Source organism: Gymnodraco acuticeps, unplaced genomic scaffold (genome assembly GCF_902827175.1).
Source record: "Gymnodraco acuticeps unplaced genomic scaffold, fGymAcu1.1, whole genome shotgun sequence".
Classification (NCBI taxonomy): domain Eukaryota; kingdom Metazoa; phylum Chordata; class Actinopteri; order Perciformes; family Bathydraconidae; genus Gymnodraco; species Gymnodraco acuticeps.
This window is the reverse complement of record NW_022991983.1, coordinates 151,240-168,514: the sequence shown is the minus strand read 5'-3', so window position 1 is coordinate 168,514 and position 17,275 is coordinate 151,240. Positions and strand designations below refer to the sequence as shown.

Here is a 17,275-nt window from a genome sequence, read left to right as displayed (position 1 = left end):
AGCTGTGTGGGGTTTGTTCAACTTTTAAAAGATGTTTGAATGGTGATATACACAGTGATAGATGTTAAGGACTAACGTTTATAATAAATACATTTGTATTGATTTTAAGATATTTTCATACAATCATACGTATTGGGATCATTTGTATTAATGTGGACCGGAGGGAGAGGGTGACGAGCATAAGTTTCACTTTCCTTTTTTATTTCAATTCCAACTTTGGTCATGAAGAATATGTTTCTCTGTTGTCCACGTTCATAAAGCATAAAGCAACAGCATCAGAGCACGGTGCAGAGTCTCTAGATGAGTTTACAGTAGTCCCTCGTTCTTATTAAACATCCATGTTGTAGTCCGCTGTATAGAAAACTGTAGTTTCCATAGTTTCCCCACAGCAGCAGACGCACATTCATGACGTCCGCTGGCGCATCATAAACACGTCGGATAGTGAAAGTGCATTCGGATTCTCTAAAGTACCATCTCTTCTCCTAAGTCCTTTTGAATTCTCCTATCCACTATCCCTTAACCCCGTGACGTTTCACTCAGAGGTCAAGGAATAGGAGATAGGGTTAGAATTTAGGAGCTGATTTTTGGATTATCGGAACGCAACCCAGGTCCATTTCAACAGAGGAAAACCGACAACTGGAAGATGAGTGGAAAAGCGTCACATCAATGTATGTATAAGTGCTCACAGCTCCGAGGGAATTATTATGTGCAATTCATTTCTAAAAGGCTTTCACATTACTATAATTATATTTTTATTTAAATCTAGGCTACATTTTACAACAAAACGGAACACAAAAGCAGGACCAACCATCATACATTGAATTCCTTGATTAACAAGAGAAAGATTAATTCATTTAAATAAATATTTAACAATTAATGGGCCGGTTCTAAGGGGTTATTCAGTTAAGCCCGATGAGAGGGGATACAGCTGTGCACATGTCATCATTAACAGACGTCGTTTAAAAGTGACGTTTGAGTGAACGAGGACATCCCAATTAATACCTGAGGACTCCTCTGTCCTCGCGTCACCTCCTCGTGTCTCTCGCTCGCATCTTACGGAGGCGGAGCTAAGACGCAAGGAAGGGAAACGAGTGAGGGAAAGGAGGAGTCGAGGAGGTGTATTGGGATGAGGCTTCTGAGCTTTCTGCAACGCGTCTCCGACTTCACTTCCTTCTTCCGGTCCGACCAGCCGACGACTCTAAAATTAAAAGCCTTAAATTAAGAAACGAACAAGCACGCATCGGATTGAGCCAACCAGGTCTACATTCCTTTAAGATATATTCACATGTTGGGTCAGGCATTTTTCTGGCCACAGAATATGACAAATAAGTCATATGTATCTTGAGAATGTAATGCTTTTATTGTGATACATTAAACGGAAATGCTACTTGTTTTTCACTTGCACACTCTGCTTTGTTTTCGTTTCTGGATAGAGGAAGTGCATTCCATTTAAATCTTTGGATCTGAACTTTAAATAATCGTAACAAACAACATGAAAGCGTTGCTTGAATAGCAACATACCTCGCCGCTAATGCTACAGTAAAGTGAGTGTTCTCACTGCGGTGTTTAATCACCCTGTCACACATCGAGCTGTCGTCACCTGACCAGGAAACTAAAGGTGGAAAAGCAGCCGTTGGCCAAACCACTGATGCTGAATAAGACGAGAGGACATACGTGTTTGCTAGCGTCTGGTATGGCTGCTTTAGTGCTGCTCATGGTTGTGCTTTACGGGACCATTGGGCCCCAGCAGGCGAGTGGCTCCATCCTGCGGCCGGGCTACCTGCTCCGGGGCAGCCCGCTGTACCAGCTGGACCTGAGCTGGCCCCGGAAGCCGGAGCTGTTCAGCGGACAGGTGTTCGGGGTGGCGGTCAACCAGAACGCGGGGATGGTGTATGTGGCGCAGAGAGGTAAATATATGAACTCATAGTCCATCAAGCTGGAGCACATTTCAGGTTGGAAAGTAACTAAGTACTCAAGTATTATACTAAAGTACGTTTTTGACATGTTTGTACTGTAGGCTACTTGAGTATTTTTAATGTACTCCGATTTATACTTTTACTCCACATTTCAGAGGTGAATATTGTACTTTTGACTCCACTTCGATTATCTCATAGTTACCAGTAGTTACATAAAAACAAATGATATAATAATACAAAATACAAATCTTTATTTATATATCACTTCTCAAAGTGCTTTACAAAATGGCACACAGCCAAATTCAAACAAACAACAATACATTCCCCTCAGATCACATGTTATGCTGATATAATGTAATGCAGTACTTCCCATCATAAAAAAATACTGTGAGAAGATCCATTCTGCAAAACGAGTATTCTCACATTTGCTTTTATTTAGCTGATAGCTGTAATGGAACTAAAGCTGTCAGATAAATGTAGAGGAGTACAAGTAGGCTACAATAGTGGCTTCTAAAATGTAGTGGAGTAAAATTATTAACAGCTTCATTTGAAAATATTCAAGTAAAGTACTTGAGTAAATGTACTTTATTGCATTCCACCACTGCTATTTGCTGTGTTTCTTTCCTCAATGCTATTTCCTTTTTGCCAAATGAAGGGATTATCAGCAGCAACAGTACAGGTGTGCGTGCTGGGTTTTGACCTCCATAAAGTGCTTCTCTATGTGATCATACGGTCACATTTCTAATGGTTTCCATTGCAATTCAAAATGACTGGGCTCCAACCTTACACACACATGCTGTATTGCAGTTACAACTTCTGTCTTAAATCTACATCAGTGGTGGAAAGTAACTAAGTGCATTTACTCAAGTACTGTACCTAAATCATTTTGTTATACTCTGTTACATTTCAGAGGCAAATATTGTAAATGTTACTAGTATTTCAAGATGTAAAGTTGGTCCACAAAGATAAAGTACAACACTAAAATGCTCTTACATGTATAAAAACAGGATCATATATTATACATAATGATCAAATACTGTCAGAAGATCCATTCTGCATAACGAGTACTTTCATTTTTTTAACTTGAAGTTCACTTGGCGGATAACTTAAATACTTTATATTATTCTGAAATGGGTCTCTGTGCAGAATGAGTAATTTTACTTTTCGTTCTTTAAGTACATTTTGATGCTAATAATTTTGTACTTTTACCGTAGTAACATTTTGAAATCACAACTTTTGTTTGTAGTGGAGTATTTTATGACTATAGTATTTGTACTTTAACTTAAGTAAAGTATTTGCTGAATACTTCTTCAAAAACTGGCAAATCTACATTTCGCTCTATTTGGTGTGTAAAGAATGAAGAAGATCCTGTTTGGTGCTCTTTAGGAACTGAAGGAAACGTTGTTGTATCAGTTCCTTCTGTAGATCAGGAAACACCAGTCCTTGAGCAAACTGCTTCATTTTTTGTACGTAGATAAAATGAGCTGATTAATTCAACTTAATTGTATTATTTTAGATCAAGTAAAGTAAGACAAGAGTCTCCTGTATGTAAAGTTACTTGAGAAGTCCATTTAAAACAAACCAATTTGATAATAGATCACACTTTCACTATCTGTTACCTGTTGTCTTTTAAATAGAGAGGCGAAGTCCCTCCCTTTCCGGTGGACCTCCATGGGACATTATTTTGGAAAAATCATGTATTGAATTCAATGGAGAGAGAAAAATTATCTTTCGATCCCGTTTGAATTGTGCAACGAATTACACATATGATGTCTGTCAATTTAAAAGATCATTTTGAAAGTCAAAAAAATAAAAATGTGTCGTAAAACTGTGAATTAACACATTTGTTTGTGTGAAGCGCTCAATGAACTACATCTCTGGTCCTGCATACGTCACAAACACCAAGATGGCCGTCACGTTAGCACATTTCACCTCTTTCTTTCAGAATGAAGTGAAACGTATTAAAAGAGGTGAAAATCACTACAAGTCTGGCCATGTTGAGAACTGTACATACACAACAGGGGAGTTAGTCGGTTCCGTAAGAGCCAGCATGCGGACCGGCTAAACAAGGTTTCGGTGAGTAACACGAGTGTAATGTGTAACGTTAATGTGCGCGACTCTGGGATTTGTAGTCTTTCTAGTTGTGTATTTTTCATAGTCTTATATTTCAACAGTTTTACGACAAACTGTGACTTTTTTGACATGGAAATTATTTTTTAAGATTGACAAACCTCATGTGTAATTCATGGCATAATTCAAACGGGATTGAAAGATACGTTTTCTCTCTCCATTGACTTCAATACATAATTTTTCAGAAATAAGGTCCCATGGGGCGGAAGTAGATGGGCGTAACTTCGCCACTCTATATGGGACAGTGGTGCTTTAGCATGTTTTCTTTGAGAGGATTCATGCAGACTACTGCAACATGTGCAGTTTCTCTGGTTTTGCTATATATATGTATGTGTTTGAGTAAAAAAACATTTCTTTTTTTATCAGGGCTCAACACTAACTTTTAAAAGTGGTTGCCAGGCTGGCAACCAAGCATCAGCTTTTGGTTGCCAAAACTGAAAATACGGTTGCCATTTTTAGTCACCTTATATTTTAAATAATTAAGATACTATACAGTTATACATCAACTTAATAATGAACATGTGACACAAAAGAATGTTCAAATGCTTTACAATAAGTAATTAACACAATTATTTGAAACTTAAGTGGCAGTAAACTTGTCCACCCTCAATTGCTGGTATACAAAACGCCAGTAGTGCAGCTGTTGTCATGTTCTTCACAGATCCCTCACAAATGAACTGAGCAAGTCACTAGTTTCTTGGTCATCCGTTGTCTCCCTTTCAAATGTGGGTTACCTTGACCTTTGTGCTGCCCCCCGTCATAGATCCACTGGCCCTTCAGCATTGAAGTCTTGGATTGGACTAATACATTTCTAATGTTAAATAAATGAAAACCATTCACAGTTAAGAATTAGATATGAATTATTAATGCTGTAAATTACCTTTTTATATGTCCAACTATATTTCAAATGTGTTACCTTTTTATAGAAGTGATTTCTATTTGTATGCCAATATTTTTCTATGGTAAAGTTTCGTTTTGCACTTTTATTTTGGTAGTAATAAGATCGGGACTCTTATTTTGAAGGAACTTTTACCGGAAGTGAATGGACAACGAAGCAGAATGTTTCGCTTCCCAAGACTTTACAAATATCCTCTTTGCTTTCGTTCGGGTTCATCTTGCGCTTTATCAGTTGAATCACTTTGAACATTCGTTTGAGATGTTGACGGGTTGGCCGAACTTTTTACCCCACAGTCAAACAACTTAATTAGCGTCGCCATTTTTTGTAAAACAAACACACGACGCACGCGAGTAAACGTGCATCGCTTTCTGGCTCCGTAATCACACCAATGCACGTGCAACTTAAGTATCAAGTTCCGACTGGTCACAACAATAATTAAATATCACTCTTAATTAGGGATGGGTATCGAGAACCGGTACTAAGTCAATACCGGTACCTGATTGGACGGTATCGGTATACCGTTAAGCCGCTGGACAAACGGTGCTGCTATCGGTATATGTGTTACGTCTACTTCCTTAGTTTAACTTTAAACCATTCTGGTTGGTTGGAAACCCTCATCCTGTGTGATGTATCCGGTTTGAGACCCCTCTGATTGGCCACTGTAAATGCCACTCGTCATCTCTCTCAACGGCGCTCTTATTATTGTTGTGAGACTCCCGCAGGCATAGCGGACAGAGCGAAGCGATCCAAGGTCTGGGTGCACTTTAAAAAATGTAGTGGCGATAGTGCAAGGTGCAATCTATATTCAATTACAGGGGGTAATACAAGCAACTTAAAGTGGACCTATCATGCTATATTTGAAACATATATTGTAGGGCCATACCTATATAAATGTATATATTTTTTTCAAAATACCAAACAGATCCTGCATTTTAGCCATGCTTCATTTCGCTCTATTTGCTCTTTCCAGCCCTGTTTTTGCATGGGGCTGATTCTGTGAGCTGCAGCTGACCACGCCCCCCTGCAGGAGAGGGGAGTTGGCAGTTACTTTGGCATTAGGGCAGGGATATCTAGATACTTTCCAAGGTTTGACATAATGAATTGTGTTACTTTTAAAGCAAGCAACGATGTTTTCAAATCTGTAATCAAAAACGCTATCGAAGCAGTTCCTGCCGTTGCTACGTTAGTTAAAACAGTAACAACGGACTATTTTTCTTAGCGGATGCATGTCAATTTAAATCAATACACACAACTATTTTTAAATCCATTAAATCATTTTCTAAATCCATAAAAGCATTTCAATTAATATTGGGAGTCATATCGTTACTTTGTTGAGAATGTGGCCATGTAATAAGTGGGATAATGTGCAGCGACTTGGTCATTATGGGGAAAAGAACACCGACAGGCTGATCAGCGAGGGATCTAGATCATGCCGATCTAGATCCCTCCGCTTCGCGTCGGGCTCCTGATCAGCCTGTCAGTGTTCTTTTCCCCATAATGACCGCGTCGCTGCACATTATCCCTTACATATGATTATATAGTCATTATTCATTTGGTTTAAAGCAGGAGGTGCAAACGCTTGCCTCGGGGAGGGAGAAAAAGAGCCACAGCGGAGAATAAACAGAAGTGCAACCATGGCAACCATGGCAACCATGCAAGGGAAGTCTTCTTCACTGCTTTTGTGGCAGACTATAGCGCCACTTACAGGCCTGGCATATGTACTACAGCGTCTCCAGCGCTTTCGAGCAGCAATGGCCGGCCGTGGCCCAACCTCTCATTCCCCTGATAGGTGGAGAATTGACCAATAGCTGTAGCGCCACCGTCCTGACGTCAGGACAGTGTTCAAATCTGGATCAGTCTGTATCAGATCCGTTGCAGCCCCTTTTTTTAGAAATTTGGGTATGGAGGAAAAGAGAGAGGGTTGTATTTTCTGACACTTGGTGAGTTCCCTGGAACACCGGGGACACATATTCATGTATAAAAGACGTACAAAAGTGTATTTTGCATGATAGGTCTCCTTTAATGAAGCATTTGCAAGACACTCATTGAATCTAAAAATGGTGCAGCGTATTTGACAGCTAATAGTGCTAGCAGTAGCACGCTAACAATGTCCTCCTCAGTGCAACCTGATACGATTTGCGGGCCGTGTGTAAATGTGACCTGAGCGAAGGCTCGCAGGCAGGTTAGCTGCTGCGCACGGGTAATATGTTTTGTGTGAAGTCTTGCAGGCACATCGCCTTGTCTTTTTTTAATGTGAGCTCCTACACCTATAATAATTTGGCCTTTCATTGAATGCTTTTATAAACCAGTTAAACGCACAGATGTCATTGTGAATTGAAAAACTGCATGTAAATGTTGTTAAAGGTCAACGTTTCAATGTATGGTTCAGCAATTGTTGGTCGTTTTCTAGGAATTGACATATTTTAAGCTCAAATACTTTGTTCTATGTTTAAACCTTCAGACACATGTTGACGTGTTTCAGTTCAGCACATAATTTATTTTGTGATGATTTAAAAGTACAATCCAGAATAATATACGTACTCGCCTTTATCTTTTTGCCATCTTAGCCTTTTGACCAATTTCTTCATATCACAGTTTTGCATGAGGTCACTGTACAATGTTTTAAGGATCTTTTGTCGAGCTAGGTTGTCAGTTTGAAATGGCTGGATGAAGATGTAACTGATTTACAAATGTTAAAAAACGTTTTTAAAAATGCCTCTTTTCATCCTCTGTTTGAGGGAAAACCCCAACAAGCATGATAGGGCGAGCCAGGCCCCTTTAAGTTATTTATTTATTTGTGTCTGCTTCTGAGAAGCTAATGTATAAGTTATACAGTTATTTCTGCAAGAAAATTACAATAAAATGACTGTTTAATCTTCACATCTTGTATTCATGTCTATAATTTTGAGCACCAAATTATTGAAAAGTATCGATAAGAGTATAGAAAAATACCGATACCGATAAGCGGTATCGGTATCGATAAAATCCTAACGATACCCATCCCTACTCTTAACACAACAAATATTTAACATTTATCTATTTTGGGGTGCACATTTAGCTGTTTGCTGTCCTTATTTCTTTATGTTAAAAACGGGTTGCCACTGATGGCAACCAAAGGCCAAGAATTGGTTGACATTTTTTCTGAATGGTTGCCAATGGCAACCTGGCAACCGTTACTGTCGAGCCCTGATTATTATTATTTATTATTACTACTGACAGCATTTATCTGTGTTGGAATTCAACAGACTTTGGAATGGAATGGCTGCCATACATGTAGATTGAGATTTAAGAAACATTTGGAGTGGTCTATTTATTCCAGAGCTGTAGATTTTCTACACATTAACTATACTTCTGGTTAAGGAGTTTAGCCTGGGGCCAAATCAATGATATATTTCCTTGATAATGCAGAACTCTTGACATTTTCCTCAGAATGCTAAAATGAGAAGTTTTACATATTTTTTGTGTTAAATTATGCAAACTGATAATTGTGTGTAATAGACTCTTTATGTGGATGTGTATCAGCCCCAAGCCCATTGGTTCCAGCTGAGGTTGTAAAGGATAATTTTACCACATTTAGAAATAAATTGTGTATTTGTTGGGGACTCTTTTTAGCAACAAATAATCCTAATGTTGTGCTCAAGTGCAGTAGTTCTCAACTGGTGGGTCGCTACCAGTGGTAGAACTATTCTTTATACATCCATGGGTACTGTTACGATTATTGTGTTATGTCACATTTTGTATGTCTTGTTTTGGGTGTTTTGCTGTTCTCCCCGTCATGTTTTCCTCTTGGTATATTGTCTGGTCCTTTTCCCTGTGTTTTTCCTCCTGTCGTTAGTTTCCCTGGTGTGTCTAGTTGTCTGATTGTGTTCACCTGTGGCCCTTGTGTTTCTCCTCCCCTGCCCAGCTGTTTCTCGTCTAGTGATTACCCCTCCCTGTATTTAGTCTTGTCTCTTCCTGTGTTCAGTGTTGGTTCGTCGTTTGTCCGTGACTGTGTTCACCGGGGAGTGTTCTGATTGTCCGTGTGCCATATCCTTGAAATAAAGGTATTTTCAGTTTTTTCTGCATTTGGGTCCTGCCTGCTTCACTCACTGTAACCGAACCAACCAACCAAAAGATGGACCCAGCAGACAGCCTGTACGAGGTGACGTACAACCTAATGTGCTTTAAAAACGACTGTCGATATGCCTCCAGTAGTGAAGAGAGGCAGTCAATTATCTCAACGGCACGCCAAGAAGTAACCTCAAGGCCCTGGTTAAAGGAGTTACTTCCAGAGTGGGTGGAGGACTTTTTCGGTAGCTTTGAGGTCAAACCTGTTTCCCGGCCTGCTAGCCCCTGGCATGCTAGCCCCCTGCCGGCCACAGTTCCCAACCAGGCTCCTTTCAAGGACCCTTTCGCTGGGTCTCGTCTGGCTTTTGGAGGACCTCTGAGCCTCCACAAGGCTTCAAGGCAGCATGGAAGGAAACGCAAGGCCAGGATTCCAGCACCGGCAGCCATGGTTCCGGCTCTGGTCCTAGCCCCAGCAGCCATGTTTCCGGCTTCAGAACCGGACCTTACAGCCATGATTCTGGCTTCAATTCCGGCTCCAGAGCCGGCCCATTCAGCCATGTTTCCGGCTCCAGAACCGGACCTTACAGCCATGTTTCTGGCTCTAGAACCGGACCTTACAGCCATGATTCTGGCCCCAGTTCCGGCCCCAGCAGGCATGGTTCCAGACCCAGTTCTGGCCCCAGCAGCCATGGTTCCAGACCCCGTTCTGGCCCCAGCAGCCATGGTCCCGGCCCCAGTTCTAGTCCCATCTCTAGTCACTTCCCTAGTCACTTCTCTGGTCCCCTCTCTAGTCTCTTCTCGAGTTCCCCCTCTAGTCCCTTCCCTAGTCCCTCCTCAGGTCACTTCTCTAGTCCCTTCTCTAGTCCCTTCTCCAGTCCCACCTCTTGTCACTTCTCTAGTTACTTCTCAGGTACCAACTCTAGTCCCATCTCAAGTCCCTTCTCTAGTCCCTTCTCTAGTCCCTTCTCTAGTCCCTTCTCTAGTCCCTACTCAAGTCCTTTCTCAAGTCCCTCCTCTAGTCCCATCTCTAGTCCCATCTCCAGTCCCTCCTTTAGTCACTTCTCTAGTCCCTTCTCAAATCCCAACTCTAGTCCCTTCTCAAATCCCCTCTCGAGTCACCTCTCGAGTTCCCTCTCGAGTTCCCTCTCGAGTCACCTCTCGAGTTCCCTCTCGAGTCACCTCTCGAGTTCCCTCTCGAGTCACCTCTCGAGTTCCCTCTCGAGTCACCTCTCGAGTTCCCTCTCGAGTCACCTCTCGAGTTCCCTCTCAAATCCCCTCTCGAGTCCTCTCTCTCGAGTCCTCTCTCTCGAGTCCCCTCTCGAGTTCCCTCTCCAGTCCCAACTCAAGTTCCTACTCAAGTCCCAATTCAAGTCCCTACTGAAGTGCCGTTGAAGGTTCCGCTGGGGATCCTGCCAATCCTATGTCCAGTCCCGTTGGAGGTCCCGCCGACTACTCTCCTGCCGGGGGTCCTGCCAACCCTATGTCCTGTCTCGTTGGAGGTCCCGCCGACTGCTCTCCTGCCGGGGGTCCTGCCAATCCCGTGTCCTAGTCCTCTTCCGTGGGGGATCCTGCCGAGGCCTGTCCCACCAGCTCCGGTTCCCGTCCGGCTGACACCGGGTCCTGCCCGGCCTTCGGCGCTGTCCCGTCAGCGCCTTCCTGCCCGGCCTCCGGAGCTGTCTGGTCTTCGCCCTCTAACCCGGCCCCCTGAGAGTCGCGGTCTTCGCCCTCGAGCCCGGCCCTCTGAGAGCCGCAGTCTTCACCCTCGATCCCGGCCCCCTGAGAGCCGCGGTCTTCGCCTTCGAGCCCGGTCCCCTGTGAGCCGCATTCTTCGCCCTCGAGCCCGGTCCCCTGAGGGCCACGGCCTTCGCCCTCGAGCCCGGCCCCCTGACTTTCCCGGCCGCGGCCCTCGCCCTTATGCTCGGCCCCCTGACTTTTCCGGCCGCGGTCCTCGCCCTCATGCTCGGCCCCCTGAGTTCGCCTGCGGTGGCCTTCGCCCCTCCATAACCCCCACCTTGGACTCTGTCTTGCCCCCGGGCCGTCCGCCCGAGTCCCCCTTCTCGGCTTCTGCCTTGCCCCCGGGCCGTCCGCCCGAGATCCCTTCCGGGTCCTCCGCTGTGCTCCTGGGTTGTCAGCCCAAACCCGTCCTCCTGACCCCCTACACCCACCCTGGTGGCCCTAGTTTTGTGTCCCTCCTCCGGTCCCCCTCTACCCACCCTGCTGGACATTGTTTTTTTTTGGACGTTTATTGGACTCTTTTGGTGTTTTAGGGATGTCTGGAATCCGTCCCTTGAGGGGGGGGTTCTGTTACGATTATTGTGTTATGTCACGTTTTGTATGTCTTGTTTTGGGTGTTTTGCTGTTCTCCCTGTCATGTTTTCCTCTTGGTATATTGTCTGGTCCTTTTCCCTGTGTTTTTCCTCCTGTCGTTAGTTTCCCTGGTGTGTCTAGTTGTCTGATTGTGTTCACCTGTGGCCCTTGTGTTTCTCCTCCCCTGCCCAGCTGTTTCTCGTCTTGTGATTACCCCTCCCTGTATTTAGTCTTGTCTCTTCCTGTGTTCAGTGTTGGTTCGTTGTTTGTCCGTGACTGTGTTCACCGGGGAGTGTTCTGATTGTCCGTGTGCCATATCCTTGAAATAAAGGTATTTTCAGTTTTTTCCGCATTTGGGTCCTGCCTGCTTCACTCACCGTAACAGGTACAACTTGATGATTGACAGGTCACAGAACAATGGGGGCTATCTACCCTACCCACAATTCACACCGACAAGTTCAGCTTCAGAACAAAGTGAAAAACAAACGATGGCATAAAATATTATTAATATGTCGGGTAGTAATATTTTATTTATTTTCTTCTCAGAGTGTACCAGAATGCGTAGTTTATATGTTAGTATTTCCAAAAATCTCATGGGGGAGAATCCCCCCAGGCCCCCCTGCTGGGGTTGGGTTTTCAGCATGTGTGCCTTTTTATGTGATACAGTTCAGCTTTGATTCCATCATCTCATTAAACCTTTTTTAAAAGCATACTTTAGTTCTGGTACTTCACTTTAATTAATATTGTATGCTGAAAAGCGTATATATTACAGCACAATTTTTTGTTGAATAGATTTGAGTGGTTCAAATTTCGGGTCACGATTTATTGACAAAGGAAAAAGTGGGTCCTGAGGCCTGACCGGTTGTGAACCACTGCTCTAGTGAGTATTAGGGGTTATGCACACGCCACAATAAACAAACAAAATAAATTATTTGATTTACAGCATACTTTCTAACATTTCTTACTGCTGACTCATTGCCTTGTAAAAATTGAGAAGCAAATAATGGGAACTTAAACTCGTTCTTAATAATCGCTTGTGTACAAAGCATTTGATCTCACACACAGAAGATTGACAATAAAGTTGGCTTTGATTTGTAAATGATATGTACATTATTTCCCCTCTGTGGGACTAATAAAGGTATTCTGATTCTGATCACATGATTAAATAACGATGCATAAAGGGTGCATCACTAGAAACCTGATGATTGTTTGATTTGAGCTTTAATGCTGACTTGCTTGGCCTTCAGGTGCCGATGTGCCCAAGGTGCTGGTGTTCTCCACAGAGGGGGAGTTCCTCATGTCCTGGAACACAACCACCCTGGAGATGCCACATGGTATATTCCTAGCTGACGCGGCCTCAGCCAACCCCACGGTGTGGATCACAGATGTGGGGAACGGCCCGTACGGCCACAGCGTCAAACAGTACTCCCCGTCTGGGAAGCTCCTGCAGGTAAAGGCTTTTCCAGGATTATGTTTGTCACTAAAACATCTTTGTTTTGGCTTCCACTAGCTTTTCCATTCAAGTATTTCTTTTGTTATGTAGAATAAAGTGGTGCAGGACTTAGTCCCTGAAATCCTTAAATGAGTTGGCATGTCACCACTTCCTGTTCCCTCGTTTAAGGCCCTGACACACCTATCCGATTTTGGGAGTCAGAGGCAGTCGGGCATTCGCGGCGCCCTACTCAGGTTGGTGTGTCCCGCACCGTGGTTGCTTTACGGCACATTTTCACACCTCCCACTGAATCGGCCAAAGAAATCACTCTGATTGGCTGTTGCCTCTTTTGAATGACGAATACACACTACCACTGACTGTAAGGACAGTTATTGCCACTCGTCGACTGAAGTCTTTGCGGTGTGTTCGTAGGCGTAGCAGATGTAAAAGTCGGGACGCCTTCGGTATGCGTTCTTTGGTCTCAGGTTGGTGTGTAGCGGCCTTTAGAAGTCATTGAAATAAGGTCTGTGGTTAACACAGGATTGTTTTGTGACATAAAAACATGATATACGTCAGTAAATACCAAACTCATGACTGTCCAAAGCTTATATACCTTAAAAACGGATGCTGCTAAGAAGTGACTAAATGACACTTTAAATGTAATCCTGCCCAACATTAGCTTTAGCTTAGCGGTGGGGATATGCAGCCCTGCAACTGCTGTGTAGTTTGTTTAACGTGTTTTCTGTAATATTCTAAAATCCAGTGGTGTAAGGTAACTAAATATATTTACTCAAGTACACTACTTGGGTACAATTTTTAGATACTAGCACTTTAACTGCTACTTTGTACTTCTACCCCACTGCCATTCAGAGGTTAATGGTGTACTTTTACTCCACTACATGTATTTAATACCTTTAGTTACTTTCCAGATGTGGATGAATGATGTGAAAAACAAAGTGTTGAATCAGACTTTAGTTCCACCTGGAGTAAATCCACAAGCTACCCTGCAGTATACAAAGTCATTCAAACTAGCTGCACCTTCACCAGCTTTGAGAACACTTTCATGATCAATCATTATAAAACATATCATATATATTATTCTGAAATGGACCAATCTGCACAATCACTACTTTTACTGTCACTACTTTAACTATATTTTACTTTTGTACTTTTACTTGAGCAACAGAGTATTCCTACACTCTGGTACTTCTACTTTTACCTAAGTACAAGATCTGAGTACTTCTCCCACCTCTGCTAAAATCCTATGGAAGGATCCCATTGTTTTTTTCGAGAAAGCCCTTGTGATGCTAACTTCTTATTTGTCTTACAAAAGTAAATGATCTGTGCACCACTCTACTGAAAATCTGAATGTAGCATGTTGCTGAGTGGTCTCCTCTCACTCTCAGGTGCTGGGGGCTCCTGGGAAGGCGGGCTCTGGGATGAACCCCGTCCAGTTCGACCAGCCGGCTGAAATCTTCGTCCACCCCTCCGGAGAGATGTACATCGTGGATGGTGACGGTGGGATGAACAACCGCCTCATCAAGCTGTCCAAAGACCACGAGGTGATGTGGATGCACGGAGAGAAAGGACAAGGCATGGCTCAGTTCTACATCCCCCACAGCGTCACCGTGGACGACTACCACCGGGTGTGGGTGGCCGACCGGGGCAACAAGAGGATCCAGGTGTTCAACTCCATCACCGGGGAGTGGCTGGGGACCTGGGGGAGCTGCTTCTCCGAGGACGCCCCCTACTCCGTCCGCCTGACCCCAGACAAGAAGTACTTTGTGGTGGTCCAGCTGAACACCAACCAGATCTCGCTGCTGGAGGCTCCCCCCGTGGGTCTGATCAGCCAGTGCAGGGTGGTCAGTGTGATCCAGCTGGCTGAGGAGGTGAAGCCCCACCTGGTGGACCTGGACCTGAAGACGGGGGCTCTGTATGTGGCAGAGATCGGGGCTCAGCAGGCCCAGAAGTTCACCCCCTTCCGTCTGGGGGGGAACTTCCTGTAGTGCCACACTTGAAAGGTCTATAATAAACCAGCTACGCCAATAATAAGCACTATAGATTATTTAAAACGCTACCGAAAATGTCCATGTTGTGTCATTCGCAATCATGTGATCCATAAATTATTGATTTGTCAGTAAGATAAAACATCTGGGGTTAAGATTTCTAGGGTATCCCCTGACAACCCTATCTCATAGAAACAAAATGTTATTCAACAGAATGTATGAAAGTATAGCTATATGGATACCTTGTTTTAAATATAGATACCTTTTTTAAATATAGATACCTTTTTTTAAACTTGAATAAGTAGGAAAAGGCTAATTCTGAACACAGCTTCAAATGTTACAACGTATGAATTTTGTTTTCTTTCAATATCCGCTCGTAGCCAAGAAAGAATGATTATTGTTTGTACAATTGTGTTCAGGCAACACAGCACTGAGTAAAGGTTAGCGAATGTGATCATCTTTCATGAAGCTGCAAGAAGCTAACAACAAGAAGCTAACAACAGGAAGCTAACAACAGGAAGCTAACAACAGGAAGCTAACAACAGGAAGCTAACAACAAGAAGCTAACAACAAGAAGCTAACAACAGGAACAAACAAATCTGCTTAAAGTAAGTATTTACTTTGACAGATATAAATATCTGTCAAAGTAAATACTAAAAAGTAGTTTGTTTGTAGCACGAGATTTTGATTCTGAGCATGTTCAATTCCACATTATGATATCAGGCAAACACTTGAATTAGTATAGATGTCATTTAATGTTATTCAAAGTAACTAAGGAACAATTATTGTCTGTAAGTATTGTAAAAGTACTTATTGTAGAGGGCATGAGTCATTCCAATGATTAGCTAAAACACAAGTTTAAAGTAAAAAAAGAACCTTCTGCTCTAAATGCTGCTCAGTGGTTTCTAGAAAATAGATAAGGGTCTCATGTTGTTTATTTGTTATCTGGTATTAAGTGAATGACTTATGGGAATGTTTTTGAAGTTTTGTGCCATTTTTTTATTTGTATTTCACTGCAGTCACTTTAACTCTTCTGTGCTATTTGCTGGTATATGGCTATTTGAAGACATGTGTATTATTACTCATGAGTACATCAAGTGAATTGTTAAAGGGATAGTGGAAATGGAACCTCAAATAGTTTCGTTTTAACTTATATACAAGCATAATTACGTACCAAAACAATCTCACCTGATTAAAAAAATATAATAATTGCCTTACGCATGTTAGAAGCACTTTATTGCAGCTTCCCCGAAGTTTTTTAGAAACGAAATGTTCGACTCAGCCAAACCGGAAGTGACGAAAACTTAGGAAGACGATACGATAACAAACCATGGCGTCTATGCAGAATGAACGTGGAAGGGCAAATATACCAGACAAAGAAGAAGGATTGTACGAGGTATCCAGTGATGATAGCGAGTCAGAAACATCCTCTCGGCTTTCCTACGAAAATGTCGTTTTAGGAACTGAATCTGAATCCGGTTCAGTAAGCGACGATGGTGACAATATTGAGCCAGACGATGGACCATTACGTCCTTATTTGTTCGAGCCCGAGCCTGAGGTGATGGTTCACGGCATGGGCAATGGCGAGGATGACCAGGACCAGGCGCCAGATGATGCACCCCTACGCACAAATAATCTTGACTGGTAGGTCCCTAAGCATAGCTCACGCATCTTAAGATCACCTGTAGCCTTTACAAATATTAATCATTGTTAACCAGTTAAGCCCGAAGGTCCCCCCAGTGGACCCCTCCCACAGTTTTTTTTCTCTCACATGTCTCAGGGCTTCTTAACATTTATGAAACTATTAATGTTTCATACCCTTTTAAAGGTAAGAAACTCCGCTAACTGACAATAAGAACAATTGTTAGCTAGAAAAAACACAAGAGTAATACCAAGCCTTTGAATTAGCATTGAGCGAAACAATGCTAACTAATGCTAACGCTTTTTTACACACAACACACGGTAGAAATGCCCTTATTACTATCTTAACTGCACAAACAAGATATACGATTTAAAGCTGAGACTCCACAGGTGTAATGTCATCACTGTAAGACCTTGAATTCCTGGAGCTATCAGCCAGAAAAGAGAAAGTAAACAACATCCGGTTCCAAAAATATTACAATAATTACGTCTTACCTTTTTTGATTTGTGATCAAAAGTTGTGTTCAACGGAATAAAAACGCATCTCAAGGTTAATCCAATGTCGTTGTGTCACGTAGAATTTTGTACTGATAATCAATCATCATATTTATGGCAATATACTCGGTATAAAGTATTGACACATCTATTCACCATAATAAAGGTCGGCTATTCACATGCAAATGCTATTGAATGTCCGCCATTGTTTGTGCCCGTCTTCCTATGCTCTCGTCATCACCCGAAGATTCCCGACGATTCCCGAAGTATTTCGTTTCATTGAGAGGGCGCAGTAAAATTGAAAATAAAATGAAACTAGGCGCATGAAATTTAAAAAAATTGTTTATTATGCTTATTTTTAATAAAAATACATAAGTTAAACCCAAAATTCGCGGATTTCCAC

At 42.6% G+C, this 17,275-nt stretch overlaps 1 protein-coding gene across 1 annotated transcript; it reads left to right on the top strand.

Annotated features, from left to right (window-relative positions):
• The first annotated feature begins 1,396 nt into the window (after positions 1-1,396).
• LOC117536262 (NHL repeat-containing protein 3-like) lies at positions 1,397-15,312 on the top strand. Its single transcript, XM_034201058.1, has 3 exons — positions 1,397-1,907; positions 12,546-12,748; positions 14,137-15,312. The coding sequence occupies exons 1-3, from the start codon at positions 1,649-1,651 to the stop codon at positions 14,734-14,736; spliced, it is 1,062 nt and encodes a 353-aa protein (XP_034056949.1). The 5' UTR covers positions 1,397-1,648; the 3' UTR covers positions 14,737-15,312.
• Positions 15,313-17,275: the final 1,963 nt, after the last annotated feature.

Coding starts and splice junctions, on each gene's coding strand:
- LOC117536262 (XM_034201058.1), top strand. CDS start 1,649: ATGCTGAATAAGACGAGAGGACATACGTGTTTGCTAGCGTCTGGTATG. Junction 1,908..12,545: donor GGTGTATGTGGCGCAGAGAG/GTAAATATATGA, acceptor CTTGGCCTTCAG/GTGCCGATGTGCCCAAGGTG. Junction 12,749..14,136: donor CGTCTGGGAAGCTCCTGCAG/GTAAAGGCTTTT, acceptor TCTCACTCTCAG/GTGCTGGGGGCTCCTGGGAA.